Genomic DNA, 18,096 nt, shown 5'->3' on the forward strand with positions numbered 1-18,096 from the left:
TACCAACAGGTCCTCTACACTACATGCCGAATCAAGAGTTCTCAATTAGCCCCTGGATTGGCTGCAAGGTGTCTCAGAACCAGGTATGGCAACCTGATCATTTTATTTTTGCTTTATAAAACACCACGTCACAAATGCTTCCAAATGTTTCTTAAAAAAAAAAAAAAAGTTACTCTGCAACCTCTAGAACCAAGTGAGGTCTATTTTAAATGGGTCAATTCCTGATATTCCAGATTACACCGATAAGGTATGACCCCACTGCTTCTGAAACATCAACTTTCAGGATCAGCAGGTTAGCTGCCCCATTTCATGTTCTATTTCAGAACATTCTTTACTTGTTTCAGGTAACAATATGTGCACACAATTGAGAAAGAGGAAAAAACTGTTTTAGAACAAGATGTTGAACAAGCAAAGGCAATGCTTTTAATCAATGAGTTTGAAAAAAAAATTTGAGGCCTATGTGAACATATGAGTGTCATTTATAGCAGAAAGAAAGAGTTGGCCAGAAAAGAGGTTTTTTTTGTGTTGCCTTTTTTTAAAAAACTAGGCCTTCTTAAAAACAGAAAAGGCCTTTTAATACATTTCTTTTTGTCATACCTGAATAGGAAAGCACAGTACTAACACTTCAGAAAAGAACCATATTTTTTTTAAAAAGTCAAGCAGTTACAAGTAAACATACTTTAATTGATTAAATATATTATTCTAAAGTATTTTTGAAATTGTATTTGCACTGTTCTAATCAATAGCCAAAGTGGAATAGAAAAAGTTAAAAACCAAAACATTTTGATGTGAACATTTGATGAACTATTGCCATTTAAAGTGACATGCTGCTCCCAAGAACAATGACATTCTATGAGTGAGATAATCTCAACATGGGCAAGGACAAAATCTGTAATCAAATCCTGGAAGAAATATATTAGTGTCTGCTTTTTTAAAATGTTTATTATTTTACATTTTTTTTTAAATACAGAATTCTTCTCATTAAAAAAAAATAGCAAAGAACTGCCTAACTTCATGGTTTTACATTCTGTATACACAAGAGAGCAGACTGTCTTAAAAATGTTTTGGGTATAACAGCACTGATAGCCATGAGCTGGAACTATGTTTCTGAACCAAATTCAAAAACCCCAAATTAATTGGTACTGTGGAAATACTTAGCAGGAAAAAAAAAAACCAGTTTGTGAATGAGGAGAAAAAAAGTTAGATATATAGATATATATATATTATATATACACAAAACCAAGGATCAAACAGAAACAAACCCAACACACAAAAAAACTCAAGTGTCCCCATTAGGTAGTGAACTGTACAAACTGTAGCTAATTAATGGAAATCCTTCTTCAAGAAGTGATTTGTGATTTTTAAAAATCCACATGTCAAAAACATACATTAACAGTGTTAAATGTATATTCACATCTGTCTACATCACATTCCTCCAAGGCTCCCTATACTGGCCAATTACTTTCACAAATATGGGCCTGACAAATCCATATTTGTTTGAACTGAACAGAACCACAAGATGCTCCAACATCATCCGTGACAGACATAATACAGATTAAAGCTAGAAGACGTTAAAATTTAGGTTATGTGATGGGGCATTTCAGCTTTCCACAATACTTCATTCTAAAGTAGAAATCGCATAAGATTTGTGCACAAGTGGTACCAAATGAGAAAATGGAGTGGCAGTGATTTATCAGTGCAACATGAATCCCCACACTGAATTATACTAAAATGATTTAAAATATTTAAATGCCCCAGGTGCCAATTTGCATTTATAAAATACAAAGCAAGATTACTGAACTGGATAGAAAACTAGGTTTGATATTTGACCTAAAAAGCCAATCAAGCCAATAATTTATTAACTTTCTTTTGCTACTGGTAGTCAATCTCAGGCAGAGATGGGAAGCTATTCAGCTGAGAGACAAGTTGACTCGCCTGTACTACCTATGTTGGTAATAAAGTTCATTCATTATCCTGGTTTAACAAATTCTAGCATCCAATTCTTCCAGAGAATCCTTCTTTGTATTACCTTGGACTAATAAAAAATAAAGGCAATCTGTCTAAATCATGCCATTTTGTGCTATGCAGGACACAGCCAAATAGAGACAACTCGTTTAAAAAAACTGCTTAAGGTAACAATTTCGAGTTTCTAATTATACCAAAAAAACCCTGACATTTCAAAACATTAACAGAGGGGCTTCAAATTAAAAGGCAATTCAACTATTAGTGATCATAAAGCACATGGGGTAGGCAACAGTGGACTAACCATCAGCCAAACAGGGTTCACACTGGGGCCTTTCATTTAGTAGGATTTGAAGGATTTAACATATGTAACTCACGTAATTTCAGCTTAAACACCATCCATCAGTGACTCTCTTGTTTGACCCCTAAAGTGCTGGATGAGTCTGGAGATCACTTTTCAACACCAAAAACTTCTTGTAATAATAATAGGGAGTCTTGGGGGTAATCTTGACTCTCAAAGAGTTCACAGACTGTTAAGACCAAAACCAAATGGGGTAAACACTGACTCTAATGCTCTGTAATGTTAGAAGAGATTCCCAAAAAAAAAGGCCATCTTCTGCCCAGCCCAAGCCTCAACTGATATTGTAACAAACACCACCTTTATCTAGTATAATAGACTCTGTAATAGACTAATTTCGATCTCCATAAAGAATATGAGTTGTCAAATTTAAGGAGATAGACTCCTTTCCCTGGGTACTGATGGCTGCCAGCATATACTTCCTCATGACAGTCTCGTCGATACACAGGTACAATTTCATCTAGCTGGGCCTTGTTGGACTTCCTTTTGGCTTTTTCTTCACTGTTTTCTGGATTAAAAAAAAGAAGAAGAAAAAGAATGAAGTCAGACAAATCACCAATTTAAGAAAATCATATCCATTTCAAACAACTCAACCAAAGTGGATTCTCAGAATAGCTATGATTTCTCTCAAACCATACCAGAACTATGGAACTTGGCAGCACAGTAGTATAAATTCTGTTTTTCTTCCCCTTTACCCTAATCTCCTTAATTACTAATGCTAAGTACTTTTCTTCCTCCACTAGGATGACCCAGAGGAAAATGTTACCATGATACTTTTTTTCAAGCATGGATTCTTATTCTTTTTTGGAGGGTGGGAAGGTAGGAGTAGACACAAAAAAGAGAATTGGAAATGACAGTTTATCTATTTTGAAAACTATTTGGCTAAGAGAGCCAGATATTTCATTTCACTTTAAAAGTAATTAGAATGTAGAACATATGGATAGATACCTAAGTGAAAAATAACTATATCTCTCTTGTTCTATCTGTGAAACTCATAGAATAGGGGTTCTTAATTTTATGGTATCACAGACACCTTCTCAGAATGTTTTTAAATCTGTAAAATAAAAGATAGGATTTACAAAGAAAATCAATGATACTGAAATTAGCAGAACTTTTAAACAACAATAACAAATCTGTAACAGTAATATATCTAGTGGCAGGTCTAATTACTATAATTTTGAAGTAGTGATGAGCATAAATAATTGAGATATCTGCAACAATTGTAATATAATATGAAAAATCTATAATTTCAATTGGATACAAATCACAGGTACTGTGTTATTATTATGGTAATTTAGTGCCTGTGTTAATGGAAGGAAATGCTAAATTTCAATTTGAGGTTAGTGAAAATAGATAATATATTTCCCATTCAAATTCAAAGACACCCTGAAATCTATGGGTTTTTTAGACTTAGGTTAAAAACCGCTGCTATAGAGCTTGAGGAGAAAACAAGTATTAAAAAGTATGACTTTTTTAATAGGTTTGTGTTAATTGCAGTTTCCTAAACATCAGTTATAATAGGAGATGAAAAGGGGGAGAGGGAGTAAAGAGAGGACTAGCCCTGAAATCTAATTTTTTTTTTTAAATGGATTTTGGTGGCAAAATTTTTAGAAATTCATGGTTATTATAAGGCATTTACAAATTTAATCCAAGTGAATAAAATCCAGAACATAAAATAAAAGCATCTAAGTTTGTGACCCTGGACATATATTTCTTTGGGCCTTAGTTTCCTCCACTGTAAAATGGGAATGGTTAAGAGCACCTGCCTCATAGGGTTGTCAGGATGATAAATATGTGTAAAGAGCTTTGTAAACCTTAAAGTACCATTTAAATGTTAGCTATTATTAAGATGATGGGGCATGGAGGCATCAGCAATTCCTCCCTCCACTCTTGGATGTAATTAAGGGGGCTCACAAGCAGCTTGAAGTTGCAGTTTGGGCAAGCAAACTTGAAAACTTTCACCAATGCTGCCCTATGAGGCTATATAATTTTATGAAAAGAATAATAAATCCTTTATTTGCCTTAAACTTTATCTCAGGAAGTGTTCTATATAAATGTTAATCAACTCAGCAAACGCTTTATAGAATACCATTACAGAGAACCAGAGATTGTAACACTAAAAACATTCAAATGTAGTTGCTATTCAAATGAATAAATACTAATATGTCTACATGGTGTCTAGAAATATGTGGAATTGAGCTTTTCTAGGAAAATGGAAGTGAGGAAACCAACTTGCTAATTATTCAGCAAAGTTTAGAGCATATTGTTTAAAGAATCTCCTTGCTAAACCAAAATGTCTGCCCCACTCCCATTGTTCTTCTGCCAGCTCTATCTGCTGATTCCACCAGATTCTGGCTTCAGATTTCTCTTCCACTTTCTCAATTTTCCTTTACCTATTCACTCCCAAGGCTTCGCTTCCCATTACATGAATACTCCTACATATTAATCTCCAGAAAAGAATTCATGGCTGAGAATAATACCTAAACAATGTTTCCATTAGGATATTCCAGATTCACATATTTCAAACTAGGCTTATCTGCTACCATGTGCCCCTGTCTAACCCATCCTTCACACTAGCCAGCACACATATATGATTGTCACTTCCATGCACAAAATCCTTCAAAAGTTCCCAAATACCTATGTAATAAAGTTCTAACTCCTGACCCTAGCATTCCACCTTAACTTTTCAACCCTCTCTCTCATATACTAACTCCCCTCCCCACATATACTGTGCTCCTGCCAAATTGTGGCAGTCACCTTCCCCTACATTAACATTAAGTCCTGCACTGTCCCTCCCCTCCAATGTCTTTTGTTCAGGTTGTTCCTTAAATCTGGAATCCTATCCTCCTCCTCTACCCCACAACCAACCTATGCCATTCAAAATACAATTCAAATTTTTTGTTCTGTCATTCTTACCAAAGATTTTTACAACCTATGTAGGCTTTTATTTTTAAGTAAGGTTATGAAAAAAAAAAATTCTATACCTTCATCTTCTTCATCATCATCACTGGATTCACTGACATGCACACTGACAGAAGTATTGGGAGAGTCTGTCCATTCAAAATATACCCCAAACCCAATGTCATAATTGTCTGTTGCAAACTCCCAGAAAAGGTAAGATCCTTCTTCATGTGTAGGTACTCGGACGGTGACTACTTCTCCTCTGCCCACTGTGATCACTGAATCTGCATCCTGCCGAATCTTCTCTTTAAAGTCTTTGATCTGAGGTCTCGTCCACATGGAAGGAGCAGCTATTACAGGAACAGAGTCTAGCGATAATAGGACTTATAAAAGTTAAACAGGCCTACCATCTATGTCTAAATGAAAGTATGTCTTAGAACTATTTACATAACACTACCTTGACAACCTTGTTCCACCAACCTAGTGATAAGGCTCAGGGGCTACTTCCTCTCTGGATTTATAAACAATAAATACAATCTCATGTCACTCTTTCCTCTTAGGCCCAATATATGGCAATACTTCAATATCAAGAGCATATAGAAGAAGTCATACAATATCTCAATTCTCATCAATTCCTACAATTCATAATCTTATTTACAACTCTTTTCTATACTTCATTTGTAAAAGGAACTTCAGCAATAGTATTTCCAGGGTAATTCCTGAAGTCCCATAAATAAATGAAGAGGCATTTTAACACAGAAAAGAAACTAAAGACACTGAGATACATTTATTAGATAGGTGATGGTCAAAGGAAATTTTCATTTTCATTCTACATAAAGCAAGAAGGTATATCTTTTGTAGTTCTCAAAACACCTTGAAATGGTCAAACAATAAAACTCAGAGGAATCCTCACTTCAATTTCTTAGAGAATGAAGTGAATGGAGGAACCCTGGATACTAAGAAGGTATACATATATACCCTGGAATATTGGACAGACCCTCTGTATTTAATTACAGAGATTTTGTTCAAAATTTCCCCTTGGAAAATGTTGATTTAGTGATAATGAAAGCTCCTATTACTAGGCAGAACAGCATGCCAGGGCATCTCTAAGGTTCCTTCTGATGTTACTTTCTAGAAAATGTTCCAGAGAGAAGCCACAAAGTATAAGTATAGTTTAGTTCTTGAGATTACAGTTACTACATGCCACTATCATTGCTGCTATTCCTATCAATCAAAAGAAATGTTTGTCTAGCATAAGATGTCTATCACAATGTAGGATTTTTACCTCTAAATCTATTGGATAAATAAAAGGATTAAGTAAGTGCACATACAATCGAGTAATCTTCACTCATTCATTTCTGAACTCTAGAGATAGGTCTGCTGGATGCAGTGTTTAGTCTATAACGGCAAAAAATGTTGCTCAACAGACAATTGTTGATGCTCTCATGAGTGATATTTAAATATGCTCAACTCACTCTCCTAAATTTTTTATTTTTAAAGTAGGAAGACTAAATGTTCACAAATTCCTAACAATACCTTTTGGTCCGTTCTCTAGGACTTCTTCTGAAATTTCTGGTTCCAGTTCTTTCACAGAGCTGTCTGGATGAGGTTTGGCCTGTCCATTGACTGAGAGTATTTCGCCAGGTGTGGTTGCATTCACCTTTGATGCTGCAGACAAAGACGTTCCAGCTGTTGCTTCCTCTTGCTGTTTCTGTAATGCTGCCTATAATTATATATATTTTTTAAAAAACTGAACGTGAAGAGTAACTATTTTTGCATAGATTGCTCTTTCAGAAAAAGAGAAAAATATGGACATTACTTCAAATAGCAATATGACTTAAGCCAACAGCCGTTAACAGAGAGTGCACAATACTCCTGGCTTATAAAAGTGCTTGAGACTACTAGTAATTGCACAATTGGGGAATGGAGTTATTTATATCTTTCAAATTTTTTTTCCTGGGGCAAATATCTACCTACACAAAGTAATTATTACTATGTTAAGTTTGTAAGGAGTACAACTTTCACTTAAAAAAAAAAAAAAGAAAATGATACATCAACTACAAGGTAGGAAAATTTTTTAAACTAAAGTTATTGTTAATGGACTAATATTTTTCCATATTAATAGGAAATTACCATGATTACAACAACTGAGGGATACCCGCAAAATTCCATTTCTAGAAATAACATGTTTTAAGTTTTTAGAGAAGATCACTTAATAATTCTATCTGGAAATATCAAGAAAGATACTATACTCAAGAAATACTAGTAACATAGATTTAGAGCTTACAGAGATCTTGGAGGCTACTGAATACAACCTTCTCATTTTACAAATTAAGAAAGTGAGGCATAAAGAGGTGAAATGATTTGCCCAGAGTCATATAGGTAGTAAGTCTGAGGCAGGATTTGAATTCTGGGTCTTCCTAAGTCCAAGTCTCCACTACACTACTTACCTACATGTATTGGCATCAAGAGCCGAAAACAAGGAGGTAGACAAAGGAATGCCAGCTATTGATTTTGGTTTCATAGATAAGAGGATCTCAGAGATGTGCCCTAACCTCTCATTTTATTTTTCTAATTTAAATTTTATTTTTGCAAAGATCTGACTTCTCTCCTTTATCTTTACCTTCCCTCCTCATTGAAAAATAAAACGAAAGTCCTATTACAAACATGTACACAGTGAAACAAATTCTCTCACTGGCCATGTAAAAAAAAAAGTCTCAAACTATATTCTGAGTCTATTACCTCTCTATCTGGAGATGGCAAGCATGTTTTTCAACATGAGTCCTCTAGAATCATATTTGGCCATTGTATAGATCAGGGTTCCTAAGTCTTTCAAAGTTGTTTGTCTTTACAATAGTGTTCTGTTCACTTCACTTTTGTGTAAATAGAATTAGCTGGAGCCCATTAATAGTCAAAATTCTACTCAACCTAGGCGTGCTAATGATGTCACCCTAACCTCCCTTAGTGGGGAGGGGAGACGAGTGACAATAAGTAACAAATCAAGAATAAGGGACTGCCCTTTGGGCAGTCCAAATCAATGTAGAAACTGCCATTTGTCCATTTGAATTAGAGGTGGACCACAGGAAGTGATGAAAGACACTATCTTTTTAAGTAAGTTAGTGAACTTCCTGTGGGGGCAGTTGCCATCTCGATCTGGAAATAGAAGCATCTCCTGAGACCACAGAACGCTTACACTCTATATTGTCACGTGGGTAAGTTAGGCTGACTTCCTTGGCCTAGCTGGGCCAATTCTAAACTCTGCCTATCTGGCTGTTGGGCCTGGACTAGCCTCTCCCTTTCTCTTTATTCCTACTCTTTACCTACCAGATTGTAAATAAACTCCTCAACCTGATGCTGACTTGGGTCTGATTTAATTATGGAATCAATCTGAACTGTTGATTCCTGGTTGATTCCTGGCGGCCACACATTCTAATATATATCTATAAATACTTAAATTTTCCTTCTTACAATTTGCATCTCCTGGTTCTGTTCACTTCACTCTGCATCAGTTCATACAAGTCTTCCTAGGTCTATGTGGAACTGTGCCCTCCATCCTTTCTCTTACAGCACAACTGTATTTTATCACATTCATATACCACAACTTGTTCAGCCAATTCCCAACTGATGGGCATCCTCTTAATTTCTGACTCTTTGCCATCACAAAAAGGGAAGCAAAAAAATGTTTGTATATGTAACCTCTCATTTTTATATATCAGGACACTGAAGCCCAGTTATAAGTGACTCCTCAAATGACTTAGAGTTAACTAAGTAACAGAGGAGCTAGTTAAACCAAGGAGTTTGGGCTCTGAATCTAATGTTTTCTAGTATATTGCATAGGATTCTCTACGAGAATTTTGTTTTTTCAATATGCAGCAAGGTTTTTTCCCCATTAACTAAGAAATCATTTACAAAAATGTATACCACTATGGGCAACTTTAAAAGTTGTAATATGATTTTTAAAAAGTCTTTTGCAGCAGAAGATGATGGAAGGAAGATTTGACTTAAAATTAAAAGAGAAACCGGTAATGAAATGACTTGTTTCTAATTTTTTAGCAGTCAAAGAATATTAAAATTTGGAAGGACTCTCAGAGGTCAATCTAGCCTAACCCATACATGAATGGGCCCAAATTTCCTCAACTATAAAATGGAGTTAATAATCCATCATACCTACCTCACACATATGTTGAAAGAAGCAAATGAAATAATATATGTAAAGCACTACCCACACACACACACGAGCAAACACATGCTATTTTCTTAATGCCAATTTTTAAAAATATAAAGTTTGAAAGAATGGGAATTATGAAATGAAGAAAAATTCAAGAAATAATTTTTTTCTCATTTAGCCACTATAGGGTGTGAATATATACAGTCACTTTAGCTATTGTCTGAAAATGTGAATCTGTTCCAGTATGACTGATACATTTGTGAACAAACTGAGCATAATGCAAATTTTTAGTTTGCTTTTACAATAAAAAGTAAGAAGGCATAAAACTGCACGAATTCACAATTACTCACAAACTACAACCTGTCCAATAATGCCCATTTCAACAAAGAAATTTCAGGTCTTTTCCAAGATAAAGTTCCATATTTATGTATATATTTTCTGGTGCAATAGGAACTGTTGGACAGAGAAGGGCATGCCCACATCCCTTCCCTTTCTGCCATGCTTCAGCCCAAAGACCCAGAGTTAGAAGCACACCTAGTTGCTTTTGCAACCTAGATCCAAAGCTGTGGAAGCAATTGCTATTGTAGTATGTATGCATTTCTCACCATTCAAGCTGTGTAAAACTTATGCTATCATTTTTCATTAGGTTAATATCTTTTTTATTTTGCTGACAACATATTTGTGTGTTATGCCCTTAATCCCGTTTTTCTCCACAATCCCAAGTAGTTTTTTTATTGCATGATTTTCCATAGCTAGGTGGTTTTGAGGAGCACATATATCATCTTATAGAAGAACTAATTGTATACACATTCCTCCAAAAATATAACTTGAATTTCAAATGAATTTTCATTTCACACCTCACCACTTTTCAACAGAAATCCATGATGTCTTTTGGCTTTTCACAGACATCAAAGATATAATTCATGAACAAAAAAGAAAACGATATGAGAACTCAAAGGACATGCCAGCTTGCTTCATACTGTCCTCTAAACTCTTGGTGACAACTCTTAATTATGTCACAAGTACAGAATTCACAAATTCTGTGTTCCAAAGAATGAGCTATACATTTGTACTATTTGGAAAACCTATTTATATAGAATGATTTGTGTTATATTGATGATAAATAGGAGGAATGTAGTCTCTCTTCACTCAGATTCTTTGCTCATAATTGCTCTATTACAGTGAAATAAAAAAATTTACTTGTAGATTTAAAGGCAAAACCTCAATGAGGTGGCAGGATCTGTCAAGAATCTGATCTCCATATGCACATCTTTCAAGAACCCAGAGCTACAGCCTAAACACAAGGAAGTTTCAGGGCCAGGGCTTTATCTCATCCATCTTATCAAACCAAGTATGATGAAAAGGAAAGTTCTGTTACCACCACTTTGCAGACTGGGAAACTGAGACAGAATCACATGAAGTTTAAATTATCTGCTTAAGTTCATAGAAATCTGGGAGAGCCAGGACAAATAAGTCAAGCCTGGTTTCTAGTCGAGTGCTTGTTCCAAAATGGTAGAACTAGGATCTTATTTTTAGCCTAGTGCTCTTATGATACATTATACTAGAACCCTATTATGTTCCATGGAGTACTGCCTAGGGACCTAACCATGGGTAGCAGGTCAGAGGTGCCTTCTGGACCACAAGCCAAGGTCAATTCAGGCTATCAATCAGCATCTTTCAAACTTATAGCCTAGGGAACGGTAATTTCTGCTTTTAGCTAGAGTCAGTTCTGTAACTTTGAAGGAGCTGCAGAATCAGAGGATCTATAGAGTTACAAGGATCCTTGGAACATAGATTCCAATCTTTCTCACAAAAAAGAGGAGAAAGCCCAGGGTGAAACACAGAGACAGGGCCTGGCACTAGGATTTCACTGGCGAGGGAGCTTCAGGTGAGGAAATGTTCTTCACAATGGTAGATCAGCACCTAATCTGAAACTCAAAAAGTTTTAAGAGAGCTGCCTCTCTTAAACACCCAAGAGGGTTAGGGACTTGCCTAGGGTCACATAGCCAGCATGAATCGGAGTGAAACTTAAAAGTCAAACCTTCCTGGTTCTAAGGATAGCTTTCTATTCTCTCTCTCCTCCATGCCATTAAAATTATAACTGACATTTATATAGTGCTTTACATAAATCATCTCATTTACTCCTCTCAATAATTCTATGAAAGACGTACTATACTACAGATTTATCTTCCTTTTACAAATGAAGAAAGGAAGTCTCAAAGAGGTCAAGTCATACCCATGGTCACAGAGGTCCTGAGAATCAGAGGCTGGAATGGAACTCAGGTCTGTCCTGATTCCCAGTGAAGGCCTCATCTTTCTAGAGCAGATTGTCTCTCAGCTACCATTTGCTAAAGTGAATCTCTCTTCCAATCAAACTGAAGACCTTCCCTAACACTGCATTCTGAGGCTATCATACCTGTTGCTGCGAAAGCTGGACTTGATACAACTGCTGCATGTACTGCTGATAATGCTGCTCTTGCAGCTGACGAATGAGAATCTGCTGCTGCTCATAGTTCCCTGGATACTGCTGGGCCGCGTACTGTTGGAACTGCACAGCAGTCTGGGAGTTTAGTGCTGCCATTATCTGTTGCCTAAAAATGTTAAAAATAGACCAGGCTGACTACAAAGGACTGTTTACTATGAAAGGCAAGTCATTGTTATATTTTAAATTTTACAAACCCTTTGAAATAACTAGGCCAGTTATGCTCATTAACACATACCTCTGGCCTAGAAATCAGGCACTGAACTTAAGCAGTTGTAATAAACTCTGTTTCTATCCAATTTTAGCTAACTTTCCAAGGCAGTCTGTCGTGGTGGTATTTCCTTCTTTCTCTTTCTTTTTTCAACAGGACCTGCCATTTCATTAGCTTAAGGAGCTCTTGGTGAAGAATTCCCTCTATCAATATGGACTGTGCCCTGCTCTGACACTTGTAGTCTTTAACAGACTTTGAGAGTTGCCTGGGGAACCAAAAGGTGAAATGGCTTGTTCTGTGCCAGAGGTGGGGCTTGAACTCAAACCTTTCTGACTCCAAGGCCAACTCTCTATCTATACATATATGGTGCCTTTTGTGGGTGCTTTTTATTAAGATATAAAGCAGCACAAAGGGACGAGATTTATTATTAGATAACAGTGGCTAGAATTATTAAATCCAAGTAAAATAAATAAAATTTTGTGGCTGCATAGGATTTTTAGGCCTACTTGAAAAAGTCCTCACTGCACTTCATTTTATGTAAAACCTTTTTTAAAAAATGTAAAAATTTCCCTCTTGTTGTTCACAAACACATAGATTTAGAATTAGAAGAAGCCTCAGGTCATCTAATCCAACTCCCTTCTTTTAAAGATGAGGGAACTAAAATTCAGAAAGCTTAAGTGACTTGCCCCAGGTCACAAGAGTAGTAAGTTGACAGTGAGGATTCAAACCAAGGACTTGATTTCAAATCACTGGTTCTTTCCACTCTCAACCTCTTTAGAACCTTGAAAAAAATTGTCTGGAATGATTTCATAAACTGAGAGCTATGCAGTTTAATCAACAGAAACCTAGAAGCCACCCAGGCACAGTGCAACAGCCCCAAATGTCACGACAGGTAGCATGAGTGCTCCCCATTTTGCTAACATAAGGAGAAAGGGGTGACATCCACAGACAGGATCTTCCCCAGGTCCTCTGATCTCAAAGTACTCAACAGTCTTCTTATTAATGCCAATAAGAACACCCAACCATGCCTAATTTCTCCCCACTGCATTTTCAGGTATTTGAGAACAGGGACTCAGAGTGGCAAGGTAGTTAAGACCATTGGACAGGAAACTTGAGGACTGGGTTTCAAATCTCAGCTCTGTCACTTTCTACTTGTATGACCTTGGACAAGGCACATAATCTCTGTTGGCCTCAGTTATTTCATCTACAAAATGACCTCTTTGAGCTCCAATTCCATGATCCTATGACTGTATCTTACTTATTGTTGCATTTCTCCTAGCACTTAGCCAAGTTTATTGCATGCAGTAGGCATTTACTCAGTGCTGAATGAAAGTGTCCAAGAAGACCAGAGGCAAGATAGGAGAAATTCCAGCTTTCTAAGAACCCCATCCCCCATGCCTAGAGGCAGAAGTCAAGAAAGAGGTCACTGTACCCCTTCAAGGACAAACCTTCAGGGAGGAGGCTTTTTTAAAATCAATGTTATCATTGGTCCAAATGGCTATCAAGCTGCAGTAACAGCAGTGCTCCAAAGCACATGATGAAAAGCAAGGCTCCAATGATTGACTTAGTAGCCCATTTTTAAGTGCAATCTAGGGAGTTAGCTTACTTCTGTTGTTCCAGACGCAGCTTCTCCTCCTCTATTCGCCTCTTTTCCTCTGCTTCCCTTTTCAATCTTTCAGATTCTTCCTGAATTCGTTTTTCTTCCTCTCTTTGCAAACGTTCTCTTTCTTCCTTTTCCCTACGCCTTTGCTCCTCCTCTTCCTTTCTACAAGACAAGAAACAGAAAGAATAAGTGTTAAATGAAACCCTCCCCTCGTTTTTAAAAGAGATGACAGACTTCAGACTCTACAATTTTGAAAATGTTCTGTGTAGCTAGTTATAATATTATAGGCAGTATGTTTCTGGTAAATTTAAACATAAAAATGGAAAAGCTAATATGAGAAGACATTTGCTGTCAAGTATTACTATGGTCAACATATATATAATCAATACCACCATCATCTTCATTACAGCATTTATTTAGTGTTTTGAGGTTTGCAAAGCCCTTTACATGCCGTCTCAATTGAGCCTCGCAACAGCTCTGTGAAGTAGCTAAAAAGTTTCTATTTTGTCAAATAAAGTTTGTGCAGTGAATCTTTGACACCAAAATACAAATAGTGTATTTATAAACCTATTATAGTAGCGACTCACTTGCCTGAACTCAAGCAGTGAGCTGTCCTGCATAAGTTAGTTTTTCCAGATAAAAGAAACTTATCCACACATTAATGCTAACATGTTTTCTATTTTTAACTATGTGGAATTTGAAATGTATCACAACCTCCTCTGGCATTTTAATATACACTATGCTGAAGAGAATTTAACTTCATCTTGGTGACTGATTATTGTTTGCCTCATTAACTATGTGGTGCCAGCCAAATCATTTAACCTGAGATTCAGTTTTCTTATTTGTATAATGACAATAATTAGCACTTAACCTCACAAGATTGTTGCAAAAATATATAAAGCACTTTGCAACCTTAAAGTGCTATAAAAATGAGTTATTATTATAAACCTCAATCACTAAGTTCAAAGAGTACAGGATTTGGAATCAAAGATCTGGATGCCACCTATGTGACTATGGGCAAATAACTTCTCTGATCTTCTATACGTTAATCTGCAAAATTAAAGGTCTGGACTAGATGACCTCTAAGGCCCTTTCTTGCCTAAACCTGTGATCCTATCTTGTGATCCTAATCAACTACAGTGATTGCTCTTAGGACTTATAATGGGTGTAGAGCTACTTGCCCCACTCTAAATGATCTTGTCTTGACCCTTGCTTTACTTTTAGTGCCTGCCTCTGAGGGTGCTGTCCCTTTCCAAGTGGCTGTAAAACCAGGTACACAATAAGAATACCTGGGTTCTACTATTATACATCTGGATTGGAAAGGACCTCAGAGGCCATTTATTCTCTTCTCTTCATTGTACAGATGACAAGTCCAGGCAGATTAAGTGATTTGTCCAGAGTTGCAGAGGCAATAAAAGCAGAGTGTCACGCCCAAGTCATCTGACTGCAAATCCTGCACTCCCCTCTGATTTACCATGCTGCCTCTCTCTAAGACGACTATATAAATTTCTTATGGCATCTTTTTGAGCCACTCAAGGGTCTCTTTTGCTTAAAAGACAGGATTCACCTATGTTTTGGATAATTCAAATTATGGATGTTTTATATAAAAATGCATATTTATACATTATATATTTTATGTTTATATATTTTAATATATGTGGGTATATGTTTTATATATATATTTAAATATATGTATATATGGTAAGAGACAGAGAGAGAAGAAGCATTTTAGCAAAAAAAGATTATTACTAAATTGAAAAAAAATCAAGCAGTTTTCTGCCTTGATTTCTAACTATGAAATCCCTTTCTTACTACTATCTCCTACTCTTCATTCAGATCTTTTCCTAACCTATTCTCTGTCCTCACCTAAGGTTTCCAGAGTCCTCACTCTGTTCCACAAGTACAGTACCACCATTCTAGTCTCACTTCCCTCCCTTGACACTCAACCTTTTGGTGAAGCAATTCAATCATAAACTATCAGTTATCCTTGAATCATTTACCTACAGTCTTCTCACAAGTCATACCTTGTCATACCCCAACCTTAATTTATCCTCACCATTCTCCTTCTTCACTCCTACTCAAGTGCTACAAATAGCATTGGAGAGTCACGCAATTGTGCCCACTAGGGTTACTACAAATGCATGTTACCTTATTTCAACCATATCTTCACTGTTACAAAACAGTCTTTCTATTCTTCCCTAATTAATTGAATCACACTCTAAACAGCATCCATTTCAAACCCTCTTTTTGTCTCAAACTTCTTATACCTCTCACCTTGTCTCCCCAACTCTTAAGCTCTCAGCAGAGAATCTTGCCTTCCCCTTAAAAAAATTAGATCATCAATGTAAGCTCCTTCCTTTCTTTTCACACCACACACTTAGAAATCCTTGAGCATCAATTTCATCCTCTCTTCTTTGCTGGAGCTTCTGATAAAAAGGTAGCTTTTCTTCTTACCCAGGTAAACCCCTCCACTCATGTTCTTGGATCTGGTCACCTCCAGGATTTTGTTCCTAAATCATTCCCTACTTTACTTTCAATTTGGTAAACATTTTTAATATTAAGTGCATCTTCGATCTCTTCTTAGCCACTGGCTCCTTCTCTACCATCTATAAATATATCTAGGTCTTGCTCCTCCTTAAAAAAATTATTTAACCTAACGATCTTCCCAAACTATCCCCCTTTTACAACCAAACTCCTAGAAAGAAGCACCTAAATTCATTTCCTCTATTTTCTCTCACTTTACACTCTCTTCTTAAACTACCCTAAGGTCTTCTACCCTTACTTGAAACTGCCCTGTCCAAGGTTACCAAGGAATTCTTTCCTGCTATATCCAAAGGCCTTTTCTCAACTTTCATTCTACTTGTTCTCTCTGCTGCCTTTGACACTGTCAATCAACCTCTCCCATCCCTGCCCTTCCTCTGGGTACTCTCCCCTCTCCCTATATAGCCTCAATTCAGCATCTTCTTTCCCGGATCATAATCCAGTTCCTACCCGCTACATATATTATGCACCTTTGAAGGCTCTGTCCTGGGCCTTATTTTATTTATTTCTCTCTATATACTTTTCCTCTGTGAGGTCTCATCAGCATATTCCAGATGATTCGCAAATCAATAGACCAAGCCCTAATCTCTCCCCCTCATTACTAACTACCTACTAGAGATCTTCACTCAATATCTTGAAAGTATATCAAAATTAACATATCTAAAAGAATACTCATATTTCCTTTCCAAATCCAACCTTCCTTTACATGTGCCAACTTTGTTGAGGGAATCTTTCCAAGTATTCCTAACCTTGGGGTCATCCATGACTTCCTTCTCCCTTAAGCACCACTTCCATTCACAGATGAAAAAACTCTTACCAATTCAACTTCCACTTCTCTCACATTAGTCCCCCTTCTTCCACTCACACAATCTCTAGTTTGGTTGTTTAGTTCTAATTACTTTTCATTGAGGTGACTATAAAAGGCTCTTGTCTCTGACATCTGCCCTGCCCCCTAATCTATCCTCCTGACAAACTAATATTCATGAAACACAAATCTATGATACTCTCATACTCAAAAATCCTCAATAGCTCTGTATTGCTTCTGAGCTAAAATTTAAAATCCTCAGCCTTCTATAATATGGCTCCCAACTGCCTCTCCAATCTTATTTCATATTACTAATCAAACTGATCTGCTAGGCCTTTCTATGGTTATAGAATGAAGCATTCTATAGCCAACCTCCATGTCTGTGCCAAAGTGGTCAGAAGATGGCAAGATCTGAAAGCTGGAGCTAGAAGAGGCTTCTCAGGGGGCCAACTAATCCAACTTACTCATTTTATACTTGAGGAAACTATGGAATCTCATGCTTAGCTCATATATTAGGGTCCCCTTATCTGCAGTTTTCACTTTCAGTTAATTTTCAGTTAAGTATGATCAACCAAAAACACAGAAGGTTCACTCACAAAACACCAGAAATCAGCCTACAGAATTGGTCTGTACCTCTATCCTACTTCCATGTTCACTTTTTTAAAGGTTTTTTTTTTTTGAGGGGGAAGGCAAGAGCACCTGGCCAAGGGATGGGAACATGGAGACAAACCAAGTATATATGGGATCAGCAGGTTTCAGCCATCTATATGGTAAGTCTTGTAACATATGCCCCACATAGACATGTGAGTACTACTGTATTCTCCTCAGTTCCCAATATAGTTCAGGGGTCACCTGAATTCTATACAAGGCCTTTCCCAATTTCTCTCATTGTTATGCTTTTCCTTCTTAAAATTATCTTGTGTTTTTGTGTATATTATTTATACATGTCATTCAGTAGAATATGAGCTCTCTGAGGTCAGGGAAATTTTCAATTTTGTATTCCTACCCTTTGAACATCACAGGCATTTAAAACATTTTTGCTTAAGTAGTCAAGGCCTTCAAAAT

The 18,096-nt window shown here is 36.6% G+C and overlaps 1 protein-coding gene across 2 annotated transcripts in view; it reads right to left on the minus strand.

Annotated features, from left to right (window-relative positions):
• Window positions 1–398: 398 nt before the first annotated feature.
• Window positions 399–18,096, minus strand: part of ACBD3 (acyl-CoA binding domain containing 3) — a 50,630-nt gene continuing 32,932 nt past the window's right edge. The window contains exons 4-8 of one of the 2 annotated variants that reach the window (XM_044676565.1): window positions 13,689–13,847; window positions 11,806–11,980; window positions 6,758–6,944; window positions 5,305–5,571; window positions 399–2,828 (exon numbers count right to left, since the gene is read on the minus strand). In XM_044676565.1, the coding sequence (XP_044532500.1) occupies window positions 2,623–2,828; window positions 5,305–5,571; window positions 6,758–6,944; window positions 11,806–11,980; window positions 13,689–13,847 (994 nt within the window). In that variant the 3' untranslated portion in view covers window positions 399–2,622. Of the gene's footprint in view, window positions 2,829–5,304; window positions 5,590–6,757; window positions 6,945–11,805; window positions 11,981–13,688; window positions 13,848–18,096 lie in introns of both variants that reach the window. The other variant, XM_044676564.1, reaches the window with a different exon arrangement.

This window comes from Gracilinanus agilis, chromosome 4 (assembly GCF_016433145.1).
Source record: "Gracilinanus agilis isolate LMUSP501 chromosome 4, AgileGrace, whole genome shotgun sequence".
Classification (NCBI taxonomy): domain Eukaryota; kingdom Metazoa; phylum Chordata; class Mammalia; order Didelphimorphia; family Didelphidae; genus Gracilinanus; species Gracilinanus agilis.